Source organism: Eurypyga helias, unplaced genomic scaffold (assembly GCF_000690775.1).
Source record: "Eurypyga helias isolate BGI_N326 unplaced genomic scaffold, ASM69077v1 scaffold6167, whole genome shotgun sequence".
Lineage (NCBI taxonomy): Eukaryota > Metazoa > Chordata > Aves > Eurypygiformes > Eurypygidae > Eurypyga > Eurypyga helias.
In genome coordinates, this window is record NW_010262197.1 from 17,324 (window position 1) to 38,779 (window position 21,456).

At 42.1% G+C, this 21,456-nt stretch overlaps 1 protein-coding gene across 1 annotated transcript in view; it reads right to left on the reverse strand.

The window, feature by feature from the left end:
* Positions 1 to 21,456, reverse strand: part of TBXAS1 (thromboxane A synthase 1 (platelet)) — a gene marked incomplete at its 3' end in the record, with an annotated part of 110,095 nt that overhangs the window by 14,396 nt on the left and 74,243 nt on the right. Inside the window, exons 5-8 of the mRNA XM_010155610.1 lie at positions 18,293 to 18,409; positions 10,908 to 10,996; positions 8,363 to 8,511; positions 6,513 to 6,643 (exon numbers count right to left, since the gene is read on the reverse strand). Coding sequence (XP_010153912.1) covers positions 6,513 to 6,643; positions 8,363 to 8,511; positions 10,908 to 10,996; positions 18,293 to 18,409 — 486 coding nt within the window. The remainder of the gene's footprint in view (positions 1 to 6,512; positions 6,644 to 8,362; positions 8,512 to 10,907; positions 10,997 to 18,292; positions 18,410 to 21,456) is intronic.

Below are 21,456 nucleotides of genomic sequence, written 5' to 3' on the forward strand. Positions count from 1 at the left end.
GGAAAGCAAGATTAGCTTTCCTGCAAAGACATTCACATTTTCCCTGGATACCCAAAAGCATCACCAGCCAGTATGAACACTGGTCCTTGTATTTAATTTCTGTCCTGTGGTACAAGCCTATGTTCTTGCAAACTGAAGCACGCCAGCAGTGCTCCAAGGTGACGGAGATAGCGCACGTGCATGACCGGCAGTTGGGACCCCAGATTGTAGCTGAGGTGGGACATGTGAAAGGAGAGACAGGGACACTGCTCCTGTCACCGCCTGAAGAAAAAAAATGAAGATACACAGCAGTGGCTGAAAAAGACTAAAAGGGAGTGGGGAGAGATGGAGGTATTGGAATAAGAGTCCCAGATGCCAAGATTATTTTGTCATGCTTGCTGCAGTGTTTGATGGAGCTGGGCAGATAATATATATATGACACCATCTGCCTGTCCCTTGTCCCGGATCGTTAATGTACTCTGACCCATAACCAAGGAGGCGGTAGAAACGGGGCAATAAGAGCAAAGCACGAGCGACAGCAAGCAGACCTGGTACGTGCTCGCTGGCAGCAGGTAACCAAGCAGGCATTTGCTATCTTCTTGTGACGGCGGTGCTGGTAAAGTGCTGGGCTGCAGAACTGGGACAGATGCAGCAGCAATGCAAAACTCTTCCTGCTTCTTGATCAACATGCCTCGGGGAGGTGAGAAAGTCACCGCTCTTGTTACTTATTCTGTCCTTGATCTCTTTAGAGCAGAGAGACTGCAGAACTGCATTTCATGATGAAAGCACCGCAGCCAGACACTTCAGCCCAGGCCTGAAACCAAAAGATCACATTTCCTAGGCCTGCAATTCATTGTTGGAAAGATAACAACAGACTGATCAAGAAATTTCAACTGCTGACCAAAAGTAATAGGGACTTTGAGTTCATTGCCATTTGAGGTTTTGAGGACTTGCTATGTTTAAAAGCCTACTTAAGATATCCTGAGGAAAGTATAAAATTCCTTACAACTTGAAGAAAGAAAAAAAAAAAAGGGGGGGGGGGGGGAAAGGATTTTTCTTCAAGTGTGGGAAAGAAGGAACATAATTTTAAAAGCAAGCAGTAAGACCTTGATTTTTAAAAGAAGGTGAATACCTAAATGCCTCTTAACATAATGACACTTTTTTTTTCCCCTCTTAGAGTCACTATATGCTGCCCAAGTGCAGACATCAGATTTAATGTTCAAAAGATTTTTAACATATAATAGAGAAATTATAACCTTCTGCTTGAAACAGCAGAGATAGAGGTTTAAGGCTTGGGATCAAACCCCACATCCAGCACAAATTCCCTCTATATCTTTAAGACACTCATATACCTTTCTGGAAAGCCCACTTGATGTTTTCTTCTGACAAAGGCAATGGATAATGACATGATCAAGCCGTGAGAACAGCCCAGCAGAACAGTATCGCAGCATCTCTCCTACAGACTTAGAAAAACAAAAGGACCAGAGTGATCCTTTGCTTTACTGATTTTATTAATCAGTAAAAATGGATTATTTAACATTGCCATATAGCATGTATCCTTAAATGGACACCACCTTCTTTCAAATATAAACAAGTTTTGCTTCGTTTTCTACAAAGGCAGGAAAACTGCACACTATTAGAAGGTGTCTAATCCTCCCATCTGCTGTTTCCTTAGAAAAATATTTACTTTTTAACATCTGCACTGCATTTCCACAGTTCAAACACACACATAGCTCCTGGAATGTACACAGTATTTAGCAAATTTTTAACTAAGTTTTCTTAGTAATTGTATAGTTTTCCCTTGACAAGGAGAGGATCAGACTTTTTCAGGAGGATTACCTCTGCTCAACTCATTTCAAGCAGCTCTTGAATAAAATAGTTCATTAGTTCATGAAAAGGAAAAACTCCAGGGAACTACTGGGGAAGGAAGAGAAAAGAACAGAATGCCACAGTAATTAGGTTTTCAGATTGCCCCTGATCCTCCGGAACGCAGGTACACACGCACATGTCCCTCTTCCCCTTAGGTAAAGCATTTAGGGGAGCTCATTGCACGTTTTTCCATGGGAATCAGTGTTCCAGAGATTAAAGTTGTAACCAGGCCATCATTTCCCAGAAAGATATTAAAAGATACCGCTTCCTTACAGTACATTGCTATTGCTACCCAATAGTGAAAGGGCAGCTCTCTCCCTGTCGCGAGCATTCAGTTTCAGAGCAAACAGCTCAGTTTCAGACTTCCTCAAAATTCAGTTCCCCAACCTTTTTAAGCTCCCATGGCTGATGCTAGAAAACCAAAGGATCTCCGTACACCAGGGATCACTCGTGCCTGTCTGGGTGTGCAGGCAGCTGAGGGGGGGCAGCAGAGTGACTGTACTTCCCAGAGATCACGGAAAGGATTGGTAGGGATGAGGATGAGAAGTGGGGAAAAGTGGAAGCGGTTGCAGTTGTTCACTGGCAGTTGCTGCTGACCAAAGGAAAGCCTCTTTTGACCTAGACATAGCACAGCAGAGTACAGCACTTCCAAGAGCCATACCGATTTGCGGGAGGGCAGATCACCTGACTGAACTGCCACCCAAGATGCCTATGAATACAGTTCTGGTGATACTTCCCTGTGCTCTGTCACCCTCTCGTTTCAAATTGGCTTGAGACCACCAAGAAACAGCTGACCATCGTCAGAAACATCATCAGGTCACTACCTGCCTGGCATGGATCAGTGACCTTGGATTATGCATTCACAGCAGACAGTATGACTGGAAAAAATCAGGAGATGCCAGAAGAATGTGCTGCAGCCTCTGTGAACTCTTCAAATCTCCTTGTTAAAGGGCAGATATTTTGAAAACCGGATTTTCCCATAGATCTGTTGTGATTTTCCAAAAATAACGTTTTGCAATATCCTTAAATTGTTACATTCCAATTGTCGTTATTACTATGGATTACAACTGAAATTTTGGCCTTTCATCTGCTGAGGGGGTTTAGCTTCAAGCCACGGTTATAGAAAGGAGTCTCAATTTTGAGCACCATGAAAGACTCCATCTAGATATCATCATCTAAACCAGACTGACAGGTTAAGAACTGAGCTATAACACGACAGTAAGACAACTCTTACATTAATAATGATTTGCATATCAGATTATTAAATTAAAGTCTATCAAACTATCATTTATTGAAGTAAACAAACAGTCTATCTGCCCTTTTTCTGGAAACATTTTGCCTAAGGGAAAAATTTAAACCTGGGCAGATAATCAGGATAAGGTATTTGAACACTTAAATCCTGCCGAGTCTTCAAAGTAGGTGTTAAGTGGTGCATTAAATTTGTGCTGTTGCTTCTGATCAGGGTGAATTTACTCTTCTGTAAATAGTGGGAAAAGCATTTTGCAATAATTGAATCCATGAATAGATGCAATATATTAAAATTTCTAAAGTACAACCACAAAATGTTTTTGTATATAAGCCAAATGAGTGGAATATCCAGGACTGAAATTATTTGACTGACCAAAGCAAGATAATATATAATTAAAATGACATCTGCAGCACTAACCGATGGGATGAGAGAAAGTGACATCACAGATCTCATACAAACTGCAAGCGTATTATTAGATCTAAACCTGGCTGTAAAATTACTATCTGCCCATGGGATTATCTTTAGGCATTCAAAACCATTGTTTCATTTACTGATAGAACAGGGATGATAACAGGCTGACTTTGCTTGTCACATTGGTTTTTGGCCTTTCTTTATTCTTTGTTCATGTTAGCTGCAGATGAGAGGAAGCGAAGCTTCAGCTGAACCACTTTACAGTTTGTTCCAAGGGTGGCTTTTTTTTTTTTTGCCTCCGAAGGAAAAAAATCCCAAAGCTTTTTTAACAGTGATAAAATCAATGAGGAGTAAAAGATGCATGCAACATAACACCTAGGAGTGTGGCAACCTAAGGAATACCCATTGGCCTAATGCAGCACAGGGAGACCGTAAGACGTTGCTTATAGCTCCCAGTTTTAGCACAAAGAACCAGTAGCTACCGGTTATATCTGGGCCTCGTGAAAATTCAGTGCCAAAACTCCATCTGACTTCTGTGGCCACAGTTCATGATTCAGGGCTGAGGACACAGGACATAATTGTCCTTCAATGCAGGGCTATCTGGGACACCTAATCTCTAGCTTACATTTCTGCATTAAACTGGACACGGCTGCATTTTGATCTGTTTCACATACCGTCTTTATGTTCCTGGCAAATTATTACGTTGCCTATACTTGTAACAAGACTCATGTTCCACCAACCTAAAACAGGCAAAATTCTAAGAGTGCATAAGGAGACAGGCAGCAAAAAGGGAAATCCAAGGAGGCTCCAAAGTTTCCAGTCTCTTTTGAAAGCCGTGCTAATGATCCTGAACTCCAAAGAGGACTTAATGCACTCTCAGAAATCTGGTCCTAAGTGACTAAGTCCCAGCATTTGAAACAGTTGCCATATGCCCATCTTGTAAACCAGGCAGAAGTCCAGGAGCAGGCAGGGCCACAGCCAGTCATGGACTTTTGCATAAACAGTTAAGGCAAACATGGACCTTGTCCTTTCCTCCACACAGCCCTGATACCGGGCAGCTACTGCTATTTGTTCTCGCTTACAGCATCTCCCAACATCCCTTACAATATAATCTTAAACCTCTGCTCCATCAACCACGGAAACAGGCAAACAGGCTGCATATGAAGAGAACGCCGCCTCCTGCTACTGTCACTACCATCTTGCCTCTCTTTGTGTTTTCTCCTAAGCAAACCAACCTGCTGTTCTTTATCTTAGTCTGCAGTCTGAGGCAGAGACCATCTCTAGCATAGGGAAGGATTTAGCCCACGATCAATGACCTCAGTGCTATTGCCATGGAAATGCATTGCATTTTATTAATAGTAGTTAATACAGCAACTACTTTTAATCCACATTAGATCGTTTGATTGTCCCTTTTATAAATGATAGTTGGAACAGACTTTTCATGCAGACCCCTTTTGGCATAAATTTTTGATTCAAAACTCCATACATACAGCCACACCACCATGCCACTAAAAGCTCAAGCCAGATCTGTGCACTACAAGTGAGGTGTCTGCAAGCAGCTTAGATCCACCATCCCATTAGAAAATATCCCTCCAGCACACAGCCTGGGCCAGGAACAGTGTTTATAAATCATGAATTGTTTGTGGCCGGCCAGTGGTGCTTACAACCTTTTGAATATAAAGAAAGATGTAGACAAAGATCTAAAGGCTAGTGGGGGCAAAGACTCATAAAGGTGGGCTGGAGGAAAGACAAGAAGCATGTGGTGATAAAGCACAACAAATACAGAAATGAGACTTCGCTGCAGACAAAGTCAAAGAGCAGAACACGCAACACAGCACAGAGCAACAGTATCTTTGAACATCAACTTGATTTTTAAATGCATCCTGGAGGCAAGTAAAATCCATTTTTTCCGGAAAGGTGACAGCTGTGGGGCTGAGCTGTGAGAAGAAGTTGGGAGGGTCCATTCCCACCTGTGCTGTGATCAGAGCAAGCAGAATTGCTCTCCATCTCAAAGGGGTAAGGAACTTCTCTTACGTTTCAATATTAACAGCTTCTTAATGTGTACGTTGTAGCGTGCTTCATGTCAATTGATATGCAAGACTTGTCTCAGTTACCTTTAAAATGCAGTTCTCATTGATATTCTTTGTTTCTCACTACACATCTATAATTAAGTGGTTAACTTATTTTTAGGGATATTATGTGCAGTCTGCCATAAAGGATGGTCCAAAAGGACAAGCAGCCCTAAAGAACTTTTGTGTCACAGAACTGAAGGACATGCCTATGTTCCAAGTGCTTCATATATTAAAAATAGAGTGAAACTCATAAAAATGTATTTGCCCTCAGGTACTTCACAAAACAACAGTGATTAAAACAAAAGAAAACAGAACTGCCCTATGTCCAGATGAGAGAGTAACAAATGATTTGCTAATCATGCATACCCATTAGTTTGTATAGTTCAGGTAGAATTTACTACCTTCCTCTTTAGCCATCTCAGTATCAAGTGTCTGGTCTTAACAGACATTCAGGTTCTTTCCATTTTCAAGAGCAGTAGTGACTGCCACAGGACTATATAAAACCTACTTCAGCTCCTAGGTAATGACTGGGTTGAAACACTCGGTGGGGGCTCCTCCTTCTCTGGTTGTTAAGGAAAAGTAGCATAGACAAAACACTTGACTTTAAAATGAGAAGGAATTCTACAAGGGTGAATCCTTCCTTCTCAGTCTAGAAACTGGGTTGGAAAGTCATCCCAGACGTAACATTTTCTACATCCTTATTTGAACAGACATACTAAGAGAAGCAGTCTTTGGTGTAATGCGTTAACATTTCTGCGTCAACACCAAGCCTGATTGATGGCACATAAAGCTAAAACCGAATAAAATCTTCACTAAATCGCTTTGGATGTTCAAACAGACTGAGTTTGCTTTTTCAACTGAGGCTTATGCCACTTCCAGTTTTTCCTCAAAACATTTCCTTATCTATATATTTATCACAGAAATGGCCTTACCTCAGCTGCATCTTGCTGGTCTCTGAAGACAATTGCATTTTTTATGGTTTGGATGAAAAAACCATTCAGTTCCTTTTGTTTCTTGTTAGGCAAAATCCGGAGCAATGGGATCATTATGAATGGGAAAGAAACTGTAACAGATTTGAAAGAAGAAAACACTGAATCAGACTGTAAAAGCGTACAATATCCTGTTCCTTTCATTAATATTATAAAACTCATCAAGTGGGATGTGTTACTTTGTGAAACCTGGTTTTTCCTCTTTCTCTCTCCTTCTCCCTGTTTTTCCTTCCACCCCCACAGGCTGCTAAAGGATTTCCTTTCAGAAATTCCGTGTCGGCTGGGACTGTTCTGCCAGACAGCTGCCTTCCAAGCTTGCTTCCACGATGCGTCAGGCTTTCAGTTCAGCTTCTTGGTGCCACAAAGCCACCACAAAAAGGGTGAGGATTATTTTCCCTGCCTACTCAAACAATTACACACAGAAGGTGGATGATCATGACCTAGCCTAGCAGCTTATGGCACTGATCTATGAAATTGTGCAGTAGTCATTCTCATTCACAGCATCCCAACACCACGATACCGGTTTGCTATTTTATTTTGCTTCTCTAAACAGGCAACAAACTCTGGAATTGGGATGTTATCACAAGGATGGTCTCCAGTCCATGGCCTTTACAGTAAAGAACTAGAAACCTGAGTGAAGTCTTGCATCTTAATAAATCCCTTGTTAACTCATGAGCAGCTAAAGACTAACAAATCAGTCATCGGAAAATCCCTGTGCTGCCAACAGAGCAACAGTGTGGAAATTCAGTCCACACAATGTACCAGCAGAATGAAGCCAACCAAAGAATCCAATCCCAAACAAACCCTACAGTAATCTTCTTTAATGAAGGACATGGTCTTAGACATAAAGGGACACATTTCTATCCTTTCAGAAATAGCTACAAATCCCACTTTGCAATCAGGTTAAACAGTAACCCCAGGAAATTTTGGATACACAACTCCAAAAGGAAACAGTTCATGTGCTGCTAGTACAGGTGCAATCTGTAATGCCAGCAGGATCAGATGGGCACAGGAAACTTTGCCACTCTGCCACCTGACACTACTGTGAGCAGGTCTAGATAGCAAGATGGTAAAACCTCAACCACCTCAATTATGTTGTGCCTTTCTCAGCTACAGTTCTTATGGCTCTTGCATTAACAAGGCCACTGACACTGTGAAGCCTTAGTTTTCATGCCCTAGACCTAAACGGCTTTATACCCCATTCTTGCATTCCCTATCTCTTCCGCTAAAAATAAATGCATTCTCTTAATGACAGTCTGTGCTGGCACTTATCATCTTAATTCTTTATAGCCATCAAGCAGGCTGCTGCTGCTATTCAAATAAGAATTTGGAGGACTCATACTACCTGCTTACGCTTCTCCATCTCTTTCCTTTGGTGAGTTATTAGCCCACTGGTGGTTATGTGTAAGATTTCAATCTCTACCAAGCAAACTGAGTGCACAAAGACTTTTCTCTTAGGGTCCAAACAGCAGTTATACTGTTTTAATGCAGAACTGTATTAGAAGAGGTGCCACAGGAACTACAGCTCCCAGAAACCTTCCACTCAGATCAAGCTGGAGCAGTACCTTCCCAGACTCTCTGTTTCGGAAGGAAGTTGCATTAATGGTGACAAGAGCTGTAGAGCACAGGGTGGAAAGCTCAAGGGTATACTCGGCCTGCAGATTGAATTCTGAACACCTTTGAAATAAAGTCTGCTATACATCTTCCTGCTCTTGCTTCAGCACATTTTGAAATTTGAAAATGACTTTTAGAAAATTACTATAAAGAAGGAAACAAAGGTAGGCTATACTCACGGATTAGAATGAGGAGAGGCTTAAACAGAGACATTTCAAAGAATGTTCTGCAACTCTTAACAAAGGGGTCATCAGGATTTTTCTGAGAATCCACCTCAGTACCAAAAGCTACGCTACCAACGACATCCAAGGTAAAACAGTTGTAACACCTGCAGTGAGTTGAAAAATGATAAATCATTAGCAACAAATTACATATCCATTTATATCTTGCTTCTACAAACATCACGTAACATTAATTTTTGCCTCTTATTTTCTGTCTGCTTTTAGATTTGAGCTTTGCCAGCAAGAGATGTTTTCATTATTCTGACAAATGCTGGCACTTAATAATGATCACCTTCTCTTTGTCTACAAAGTGAATGTATTTTCATATAGTTCAATAATTCTACCAAGAATTTACAAAAAATTTCATTTGTTATTACCTAGAAATCAAATGCAACAGATCAGAGATTCATAAAAATTTTCTTAGTGTGCACCCTAATGAAAGAGATATTCCTTTTTCATTTACCACATCTACTACTAGTCCAGTCCAAACTGTCAGTGACAAGAGGTGCTTAAGTAAGATTTCCTGTTCAGGATTTCCTTCATCTTCTTGACAGCTGCCTTCTAATGTAACATCACGGTCAAAACCAAGAGGAGCTGCTGAAATCTGTGTCTCTGCAGAGGAACAGCAAATGCTTTGAGAACTAGAAATGACCTGTGGACCATGATCTAGAAACCTCTGAACTTACTGAATCTCTCCCTACATAGCTGACTGTGTATCCAGTTGGCTCACCATCTTTACTTCTACTGGGCATTAGCAGCTATATTTAGTTTTGAGATAAATGGACTGAGAATGTAACATATCCTTGAAATTCGATTCTTCTGATCTGTGACCAAGACTGAAATGACTGTTCTTCTATGTTCCCTTGCCCAAGTTCTCTGGTGTTTTAACCTGAGTGAGCCTGTATTAAAAGAAGGGCAGGACTCAGGCCCAGTATATCCTGTAAATATATTATGAAGCAGCATTTCTAAACTATGATCTTTGGGCACTGTCACTGATGACACCAGAGCAGATTTGGAAGATTGCAATAATACTGCAAAGCTGAGTAACTTATTTGGGTTTTCAACTCTTACACAAAATAAAAGCATTATTAGAAGTTTAAATATTAAAAGAGGGGCACTGCAATAAAATAATAATTTCAGCAGCGCTTAATCATCTCCAAGGTACTGAAAAAGCTTAAAAACTAAATTCTGAGTTGTTGGTGAAACACAAAATGGCTAAAGACAACAGGAAGTTGCAGATAGAGTATTTACATTCAAAACAATAGCTCCTGGGGCAATTCTTGGAAACTGCAGTACAATGAGAATCAGAGTTATATATGTCAAACCTGCTGAAATGGTAGTATGATAAAACAACTGGAAGATCATATTCTGAGATGGTCAACATCACTGGTTTATAATTTCAAAAGGTCTTTTCCAAAGTGCCTTTGGAGAGGTAAAAGCCTATCATGGATCAATAGCTAAAAGACCAGGCAAAGAAAAAGGACAAATGGAAAAATGGAAAAGCCTGAAAGGACTCAAAAGGTCAATTTTCATCACAGCACTAAGCTAAGTGTAATGTATCTCAAGGTTTCATAGCATCTTTTCAGATGTTTAATAAGGAGATCTCTGTGCGCACTCATACACTTGCATGGGTACATGTACTTGAAAGAGATGGATGAATTGTGGCTAAATATCAATTTACTTAGACGAAACAAAGTTATTTGTGCTGCTCCTATTTGAGGGAAATCATGAAGAACTTCAGAGGGTGCTGGCCAAACCAGCATATGAAGTGTATGCAAAACAGTGCCTATTACAAAGAATGCATCTGAATTACTCATATGCCGTACAGGGTCCTAGAGGAAATGCATCTGCTCAGAGCAGGGGCTAGACTGTGCTGCAAACAGTTTAGTGAAGATCTCTGATGAAAGAGCAACAAGAAAAGATAACAGGATATTAAATGCATAACAAATGGGAGAAAGCACAGTATGGAAAATATTAAAGTGTTATTTTATAAATCAGTGGTGCATTATCATCTGGAGTACCGATCCCATCGCTTCACAAAAGGCCAGCGTGCCATTAGAGGGGGTTAGGAGGAATGTGGTAAGAATGATTAAGTGCTCAAAAAAACCTCATATGAAAAAAGCAAGAGGGTGATGGACTAGAGGGATTTGATACTAGATCAATTCCTATATTTGTACATTATTGGCAGGCTGTAGAGAGCAGACTGGACAGGGGCTGATGCAGCTTTCCTTTCTGCTTCCAGCTGTTAAAACTTCATTAAACAACAGCTAGAAATACATTAGATGCTTTTCCAAAATTACTTTTCAAGTATGCAGTGGCTGCCCCCAGGAAGAAAAGACATCTATCAGACACATCCTCTATTATAACTATGATCTCCACTTACAAAAGCAAGGGAGGAAAAAAAAAATCATCTTTTATACAGTAAGCGCATATTTAGAATAACTGCTGCTATTGACGTGGGTTTTTTTAAATCTGCTACTAATTTCTGGCACATTGAACATACCTCTGGATATCAAAAGCTTTGCCAGAATCTGCATAGACTTTCAAGTTACACAGCAGGACGTCACAGGCCTGGTTTATTAGCGGTGTCATCTAGAAAAGAACACATTGCGTTGTGAAAAACATTTAAATGTTTAAAAAAACCAAACAAATCAATTGTTTTATATTAGTTTTATCAAGCAGATGGGATGGAGCACTCAGGATCCTCTGCAGGTGTGGTCAGGCACATTGGCACAGGTAAGATGTAAACGCTGAGACCTCACAAAAAATAAACCTACATATTACAGGGATGCCCTTCTCCAGCTCTGGCCTTAAACACGAGAGGCCCCGTCACTTACCTGATCTTTTGTTCTTGCCCACATGTGGCTATATACACAGAGAGCTATCAAGCAAAGGGACACCCTTCTCTTTTAAATAATTCCGTTTTCCCTGATGATTTATCATGATCCATATTTACAGTACATTTACATTCAGGCTACATGTGCTCTAAGGCCAGAAGAATAATATTTTCCATAGTCCCAAAGTCCTGTAAAGCTATTCGCATCATAGATACAGCATTTCCATCCTGCTGTTCCTCACTTTGAGGGATGAGAAAACCACCATGTACACCACTACAAGTTGCTGAGGGCAAACTGCTACTGCAACCTGAAGAACGGGTTTTCTGCAGTGGTGATGCCATTAAATGGACATCCATGTGAATTTTTTCAACTAATGTTTTTTTTCCAGTCTCTGGCACATGATGGTCAGGCAGATTTACCCAGAGGCTGGCTGTAGCTAATAGTCTCCTCTTCAGTGCTTCATGCAAACCATGACATAGTCAACCATCAAGACCTCATTAAGGTCTCTCTCTCTCTTTCTTTCACATATGAAAGGCATTAGACACTTCCCTTGATTACACTTACTGGGGGGAGGGGGGAGGGAGGGGCAGAGGAAGGGTGTGCAGCAACCAGCTGTGACCTTAAAGGCATTATCTGCTACGGGTCTTTCTCCATATAGGCTGCTGAGAGATCCTTATAGCCTACAGTTTAATACCACAGTCTTGCCTCAACAATTAAACCAACACATACATACAGAAACCTGCTTTTCCTTCTTGAACAACCTCCTCCAGCATACGGATGTCAACAACCATGAGAACAGGCTTGTCCTACCTCTCTGACATTCTTGTTACCAAAAAAGACTTACTGCAGCCTCTCAGCACACTCCGAGAGCTATGCAGCCTGCCCAGCCAAGTCCATTTTGCTTGGCACTTCTACCTCCGTGAAACTGGCATAACACTTTGTGCGCAGGCACGCTGCCATCCTAACACATGGGAAAGACTACACGCAGTCAAAAGGCCAACGCGGGAGCATCCAACGTGTTTTCCAAAGGCAGAAGTCTGAGTCAGGAATGTGTCTAGCTGCTCTCGAGGTCCTGCACCTATATGGGACGAAGCAGGTTTGTATTTCCAGTTCAAAGCTGTATTGACTTGGGCTTTGCCACAGTCTCACAAGACAATTCTGAAGCCAGCATAGTATGCTGTAAAAGTAGCGGTGTGTGTTTGAGAGGTGCACACCACGGGAGGTGGCAGTTTTCTTCCCCTTTTGGTTTTCTAAAGAAGGTCCCCTGCAGTGAGCTTCCCAAATGGTTCAACAAAATTAACGCATTTCTGTTCAACAGACTGAACGAGGGTGAAATGCTTTATAATCCCTGGGTCCAGCCCCTCCAATGAACTGAACCAGTCAAGCAGAACAAAATGAAAATCCATATTTTAACAGGTATGATGTTTTCTAAACAGATGGCGATCATTTCAGATTTTCCTTTTATTGCTTTATTTTCTCTTTTATTCTTCATCACATCACCAGACCTGCAACCACCCAGCTGGTTGCTGTTGCTTTCCAACAGCTGGCAGAGAGGCAGGGGCACGTACTCCTGGCCAGGGCATCTCACAGCACCTCTGCACTTTCCACATTCCACCAGCTTTTCAAAATACCCTTGCAATTCATTTCTAGCCGTAAGATTAGCAAATTATTAGCAAATCTAACAGGAAAATGGGGACGGGGTCACATGGACTTGATTTATTGTTAGCGTGATAGGACAGAGTCATATCAATGAGAAAATTATTTGCATATGAAAGCTACAGGGGATATCTACTCAGGAATCCTGGGTTTGGGTGTGGGATTTTATTCTCGTGAGGGACATAAATTAGTCCAAGATCGCTAACTACAAAGACCACAGACTGAAACAGTCTCAAGTCCCTTAACACTTTAAACTCTTTGTTCAAGTGTCAAGAAAAATAAAGTAGTGTTGCGGGAGGTTAACTATACCAAACTTTGAAAAGCAGCACAGAAACAGACATGTTGATCTGCACCGCCCTGGGTATCACTAACATTCTATACATTAGCATTTGCCAGTCAGAACATAAAGGCTGCACAACCTGCCTGAGATTTAGCTCTTGGTGGGTAAACAAACCCCAGCTGCTCTGTGTTCAGATTGGCTGAGAGTAACATGATGAAGAAAAATCTAAACAATATGGTCCCTGTAAATATTTGATCTGCCAGTTATCTAATAGCAAGAGTAGCCCAGAGTCCAAATTTCTTTCTTTCTGCCAAAGAAGAGCATTTGGGGTTAGGGTTTGCATGATGCCAAAGGCTTTGCTGTATAAATCCTGCCAATATGCTCTTTGGCACATAACAATTAGTTTCTGATTCTGCGTATGTACAGGGCACGGGGATGTTTGCACTGTTCAAAGGCATCAGTCGTGTTCCTCTAGTTAGATGTGGTCCTCAGTATTCCCTAATATTATTCCCCTTATTATTAGCACCCAAACTATGAAGTAGAAGGCTGGTTCGTATCCGGTGAAGACAGACACACTGGAGACTTTACTGTTCACATAGAGCACACAGAAGTCGTGTTGGGTCTCTTGTCCCAGGAATGGAATGAAATACAAAAGAAAGAGAGGGAAAAAGGACACATCCTTAACATAAGGATAGTTTCTGTAACAGATTTCAAGTCTCTAACTAAAACAAAGAAGAGAGCAGAGCGTCAGGAAGACGTTTGCGAGAGGATTTGTTTCCATAACCTCACAGTGGGGCCCTGGCTGTTCACGGGCACAACTTCCCAAAATGAGCAACTTGAGCAGACACTGACTTGTGGCTCAAGGATGTGCACAGATCAGCTTTTACATTAGTGATTTGTTTTGTCTCAGGTGAGCACACTCACTTTGCAGAGCAGCAATAGCAAAACGCCTCTGATCAATGTGCACAAGCAGAGGAAGAGCAAGTCAAGGAAACCTCAACAATTGGACTGTCAGATCTTATTGCCCTGGTGGGAGCTGGAAGATGTACATGCCTGAGAGTGACACTAGAGGATTTTCCTGCACTGTTCTGCCATGTTATCACAAGTTCTGCTTTGTGTCTCCCTTCGTTTGAAAGAAAAGGCCTCAATACAAACTCCACTTCGCAGGTTATTTAGGACAATGCTACATTATGCTGTGCTCTCTTTGTTAATTTTTGTGTTCTGTTTTGTTTTAATGGTTAGTTAATGGAGGATAGGATTCCCAGCGAACTGATAGGAGATGACAAGACTACTGCAGCACCATCAGAATAAATAAAAATCAATAGGTTTTCTGCTGGTGTTGGCTGTAAAAAGAGAGTAAAGCTATTTATCAAGTCTGACAAGGGGTCCAGAACTGCAGGATCATCACAGGCACCACAGCAAAAAGCAGAGGAACAAAATAAGAAATACTAAATAGGGAATCAAGATTGGTACAGCGAGATCACTAACGTATCAGCTTGTTTCAACACACAATAGCTGAGGAAAGCATGACAGGAACACCAGGAACTGTATCTTTTACTTAAGAACCTTCAACTATTTTACTTCACCAGTTCCTCATGAACTACATATTGGATCAACTTTCAGTGGTAGGCAATATTCCCATTTAACAGATGAAAGCCGTTTCTCACACAGATAATTTAAGTAGCTCCTGCCAGATCACCCGCAGGCAGTCAATGGCAGAGCTGGAAGTGAAACTTCTTGGGTCTCCTGCTGACTCTCTCTCATTTCTTGCTCTTAGTGCCACCGTAACAATGGCACCATCATGTCCATTCAGGGGTCTCCCCGGAAAGAGCTTATTATCAGATCTGTTATCAGCTCTGGTGGCATCCTATGTGGGATGCTACCAAATCTTACTGCAGGATCAAGCTTAGAAGTTCACTGACTTAAGCTTTGCTCACCATTATAGTATTTGAATTTAATGTCACCTGGAGCCAAACCTTCCTTCAGCTGGAGTGGACTGCTTTACTAATCTTTACACACTCATTAGGAAAAGAAAATTAGAAAGGGAGAATACAGTGTATAAAAATCCATAAAAGCAACAGTGAAATAATGCATGGCTTTTAAAGAGAAATTGTGGAGACAGAGAACAAAAGCAGGAGGAGATGCCAGAAAATCTTGAAAAACGTTAGGTAAACAACTCTGCATATATGCAGCAATCACTACACTGGCTACCCAACAGCTCAATAACCTCTAGCTTCAGTTAATTGCTCATAACTTCGCAAACTTCAAAATTTATAGGATCAACTTTTCCTTGTTTGGTGACTGGCTTTTGGAGACTTTTGCCAGACTAAAGGGAAATTCCACAAACTCAGTGAGTTTCTCAGTAACACTACAGCTCTTCTGTAGAGAGACAAGGGCAAAGAACGCCTCTGTCCCAAGCCAGAGTAGTCAGATGCCTCTGTGGGGCTCTGCAGGTCAAACCTTAGCAACAGACATCAGCTCTGTCTTGGGTTTTGTCATCCAGCAGCCAGGCTAAAGAGTGGATGACTGGCGCCTTGTTATTGCTAGTGCTGAAGCTGTCCTTTAGCCTAGTAGTAGATTCTTGTGTTTCCAAAATGGAGATAAGAGGAACCTACACTCAAGTCTCCGGCCCTCTGTGCATCTTTTATCTGAAATGATTGCTATGGGGAGCACAAGGAGTTGTTAACATTTATTGCTCTGTCACAGGCTAACAGCTCCCAGTTCTCTCAGAGCATCCAGACAGACAAGTCTAGGTTCAGAGGGGCACTAGGGGCTGAGGCGCTCAATGGGAACCACTCTCCAAAGCCACTCGGGAAGTCTGCAGTCTCTCCAGCACCACTGGGAATTTGCACAGGGGAACGAAGGCAAGGCAGACATCCAGAGTGAACAGAGGAAGACTTTGGTGTAGGGCTTTGCCACAGCCGAGATCTCTGCGGCAAACGAATCAGTGTCTTAGGAGAAGAAATGAAGAGTGTGTCTAACAATATTTATAAATATGTATATAGCATATCCAGGTTCTTATGCAATAAGTTAATACTGAAACTAGCTTATCTGTAACTCCTTTGAGGTAGAGAGGAAGAGTTTATTATAAACAGGATGTCTTCTGCATAACTCTGAATACTCTGTAGTACAGCCAATACTAGAGCATGGTATTTTTATTTCCATGCTGCTGTAGAGAATCTGAGAGAGTACTAAATATGGGAGAATTAAAAAGTGAGATCATAATTAATGAGCATTGATTTCCTTCGAGAAGTGTTGGTATGGCTTCTAAATTAAGCAACAGCATTGAAGCACATGGGCGAGGACTTAAGTTGCATTAACTTCAAATCCAAGGACCGTTCATGTATGTGGGTAGGAAAGGAAATGCAAGGCTGAAGAGTGCATCCATTCAAAAGAGGTTCTTAATCTCACAGAAAATTACTTCAAGCGTTTCTCTGCCTAGGGATGGACGGTCTTCTGGCAAAGATGTGGGACAGAGGAACGAAGTTGGGCCTTTCTGAGAGACCTGCCCACTCCTTGTTTTCCCACTTTCTGTAGACTGACAGGAGAAAGTGACCACTTCCAGGTCACCCTGAGCCCACACACAATGGCATCCCTTCCACACAGCTTGGAAGAGGCAGCACAGGGAAAGCTGATTATCAGGCTAAAAGTAAAGATCTCCGGTTTTGCACACAAGACAACTACAAGGCACTAGCCAACCCCCCATTTTACCTCCTACCACCAGTCCCACGTTGCAGCTCCACCACTCAACAGTACTGTGACTTCTCCTTCCACCTCTGTTTAACCAGTCAAAACCTGCAATCGTGTGCCTGCCCGACCCCAAAGCACGACGCCCAGGGCCTCCACCAGCTCGCCCTCACCGCTCTCCTCCATCAAGTCTGCCCGGCTGGTGCCGGCAGAGGTTGCTCTCCGCAAATTGAGGGGAGGGTGGCTCTATCTTTTTGTTAGTCCACCAGCAAAGCGCCCATGACCTGCAGCAAGGCAGATTAATTTCCGCTAGGAAAATGCAAAACTCTCCTCTCCCTGCCATGAGCAACTAATCGCTTGCATATTTAAACATCCTTGCCTCGCTAAAATTTCACGATGGAGTCGGTGACAGAGCAAATGTCGGGGCGCATAACCAATGGCATTGTCAGTCGTGATTAATCAGCATCTCCGCCAGGCTAGCGGCCAATTAGAATTTACCATAATAAGGAGGTGACAGCCGGCGTTGCTAAGCGACCACTGTCTATAGAGCTGGGAGAGCCAGACACATTTAGATGTTACTGTGGATTTCGACAGCGGCATGTCAAAACAACACAAGCGTCTGCCCAGTGGAAAATTTTACAACCCAGGACTGGGCACCAGAGTGAGGCATAGCTCCCCTTCAGAATAAAATACATAAAGGAAGAGGTGTTTTTTGTTGTTCTTGTGGGGTTTTTTTGCCCCTTGAAAGAAGACTTTAAGCAGTCAATCATTTATCTGTGTTTAATTAAGAGATATTGTGCCACTGGAATAGGACTTTGCTACTGGGTAATGGGTTCCCATGGTTAAGTAAATGCTGAGACATTTATAGGAAATTAGCAGCAGGTCAGTGCCGAGACATTTATTTTCTGTCAGAGGTATTTATCTGGCAATGACATTCTGTTCCAGTGACTTATTTTATTATATGAAAGGATTAAAGAATAAAAGGAGGAGGGGGGAAGGAGATGGAGAAATGAAAATAGACTGACAGCAGTTCCCATGTTAACGTGAGAGCTGCTGACTCTGCAAATCACAAAAAGCTATGTTCCAACTGGGAGCAATAACCTTTCCCGTACTTTAGCTTACTCCTAACAGGGCAGGGGGGAGGAAGGTATAAGGCTCCTTTTTGAGTTTGCTACACTTCTATGGACAAACTGGTTTATATAAAGACAGAGGATCTTATTCTCAGATGAGCTATTCTGATTTTCCCCAATCTGTGACGTGGGCCACACTGCATGTATGCTCAACTGCATGTGCTCTTCAGGTCTAAATAAGCTGGCACAAAGTAGCAGTTTTTTACCTTAATATAGAACTATATAAAGTAGATGCTTGCACAAAAAAACAACAATTATGTCTTCTATATTAAGGAAAGCAACACAGCCTACAGCTTACCTCTTTCAGTTTGGTATCACTGAAGGCTGGGGTCAGGAGGCTCCGGACATACTTCCATCTGTCATCACGAAGACAAAGGATGCTGTCAAGCATTGGCTTGGAAATCAAGTTCGGCTTCTAAGTCAAAAGAAAACATGATTCTGTTTTAATACAAAGGCAACCAGTGCTAATCAAGACTCTGGAACTTGGAAAGATTGTCCATGAATGGTGTTGCACTGCTGTCCCACAATGAGAGAGGTTTGAATCAGTCCCAGACCTCAAGCTAAACATGGATGAGGCTACAGAACTTTTCTTTTTTGCTGTGTGACTTTCCACTTGGACTGGCAAAAAAGCCCGAGGCCAGTCCAGTAACTCCTTGCTCAGAATGTTCTGGTTCTGCCGTTCCTGGTGTTCTCCTGCAACAGCCAGTTCTCCTTTACTGAACTCTGGCTTCTTTCCTCCCTCTCTAAGGTGACTATCAAGAGGGCCTGTCAACACTCCCTCTCCGTGTGACATGAGTGCCAACGCACCGCACACGGGTGTTGGTGGGGGACACGATTTCTGGTGACAGCTGGTATGTCAGACTGTTACATGCATTTTAAAAGTCTTCAGAAAATACGTTGATTAGAAAGAAAGTCCTTACTCTGTCTATAAGGAACACTCTCATGGAGTTTTGCCCAAATAAGAAGTTATGGACTGGGACACTTGCAGCTTCAGCAGTTAGTCAAACATACTAGTTTAAAGCACTGTCCCATGAAGTTCTGTACCAAGATGACTGCTATGGGTTTGCTAAATTTTAATCCCCCCCACAAACTAAGAAATCCCTATCCAGAGAATAGTGATATTCAACACGGAGTAGAAGCATAAAAAAGAGGAAAGAGAAAGTGTATCTGAAAGAACGCAATTACATCTAGAAAAGGTGTCAGGAGATGTCCAGCCCCAGAATCTACAGAATCTGTAGCAGAATCTACTACAACTTAGGTCATTGCCAGGGGATGTTTCCTAATTGTTCTTGAAGTCCTCCAAAAATGGGGATTTAATAACATCCCCATGCAAAGTCTTCCAGTGCTGGACTACTCTTACCATGGTTGCATGATCTCTCTTGCTGGAACTTAAGGCCTTTAGTCTTTGTGCTAACACAGGCATAGGAAATAAGTTATTCTCTTCCACTCTGCAGCAGCCTGTATATACAGAAGGCTGTAATAACCACTAATCATATTGCTGCCACCTATCCCAAATAACACCAATTCGCTCAATATGTACTTATCAGTCATGTTATCTGGGACTGTTTGTTCAGTCTTGTTGCTGTCCATCTGCATAGTCTTGATTTACATCTTTCTCAAGGTATAGAACTGTGACTTGACATGGTACTCCAGCCAAGGAGGGATTTTTTCCCACATGTTCTGCAGGCTATATTCCTCTCTATTCACCCCAAAATGCTATATAACACAGCGTGACAATGTCAACTCATGTACTGGCTTGTGGTTCCCTGCAACTGTCAGACTTTTTTCTGAATAATTACCCTCTAGGAAGTTATTCCCCAGCCTTTATCATTAAAGTTGGTTACTCTGAAGAGTCATATTTAGAACATGTCCTTGTTGAACTGTGAACTTTGTTTTTATGATTACTTCTCCAACTGATCAAGATCACATTGAATTGTGGCCCTTCCCTTCATGGCGTCTTTCATTCCTACCAGCTTCTCATCTTCTATATAAACTGTTACCGCACTCAGTGCCATGACCTGACGCATTAACAAAAGCACAGAATAGCACTTGCAAAGAAGCCACCTCTGGGATCCTCCCAGCTCATGCTTCCCTTCTGACCATTCCCAAACACCTTCCAAGTCATCTTCTATCAGCATTTCAGCTATTGTACAGCATAGTCCTCCAGACAAACCATCCTAAAATCGGTGGGTGGTGGTGGAAGGCGTACCTTCTGTCGGTATCAGGCTGTACAGAGACGCTTATTTCTGCACGTGAGATCTGGCACTCAGGCCCCTGCCCACCTGCTGAGGGTAGCAGTGGCAGTACAGTCCTCTATGTTAGCAGCAGCAGCATCCACTTTACTGGGGAAGACCCAAACAAGCCAAAGACACTTTGGCCTTCCCTATGCCATCTGTTGATCCCTTTCACTGTCTAACATTTTCTTTCAGTCTGTCTTTCATTACTAATGTACATGAAAAATGGTTCTTACCACCTGTTACACACCTGGATACTTCCATCTTATTTTGTGCCTCAAGACTTCCGATTTCATTGTCCCTACACAATTCTTTTTAATCCTTGTTCTTGGAAACCTGACCTACTTTCCAGTCTGTAGAAAAACTACTTCTCTTCAGGGGCCACGAAGAGCTGACAACTTAGCTACACTGGTCTTCTACTGCACTTCCTTAACTTTCCTCCTTATTGGAAGAGTTTGCACTTAATATCTTTTCTTTAAGGAGCTGCCAGCTCTCCTTAACACCTTTTTCCTTTACACTTGCCAGAATCTTGCTACACTGCATAAGCTTGTAAAATGCAGAAGCCTCTTTTATATTGCAAACAGGCTAATGGGATAGTTTCACATTCTCAGCAACACCACCCAGTGTAGTAAACTAATGTCACTGAGCTGACACTACAGACCAGTTTTGAGCAAAGATGATCTGTTCTCAAATAAAAGAGTAAGCAGCAGGATATTAAGCTGAAGGAAGAGACTGACTCAGGCACTCTCATCCGGTGACTACTATACGATAAACTATGGACACATTTTTAATGTATACATAGACTATCCCATTTTGTGCAATAACAAGGAAAACATGGGACAGGCTGTCAAAGTCGAAGTGGTTTGGGCTGTTTCCTCTGAGTATCCTCTTTAAATAAATGACCTGTTTTCTAGCTTGTCAGTAGGTATCTGTTCTGAAGGTCATAAATGCAGCTAAAGAGACCATCACTTGCTGGGTCGCTGCCTCATTTCTTACAGGTATTCAAAGGCATAGTAGAATCAGAAGAAAGAGTCTCTGGACAACTGGAAATCAGCATCATCCTTGGACAAAGTACTATATGCTAGCCTCTGCTCCACAGTTCTTACATGCTGCTAGGGAAGCCCTTTACACTAAATCTTGACTCTGTTGGTCACCAAACAATATTCCTTCTATCTCTGGTCTTCAGTTTCAAGCCCCGAGGCCCAGATTGCAGAGCTCCTGAGCGCTC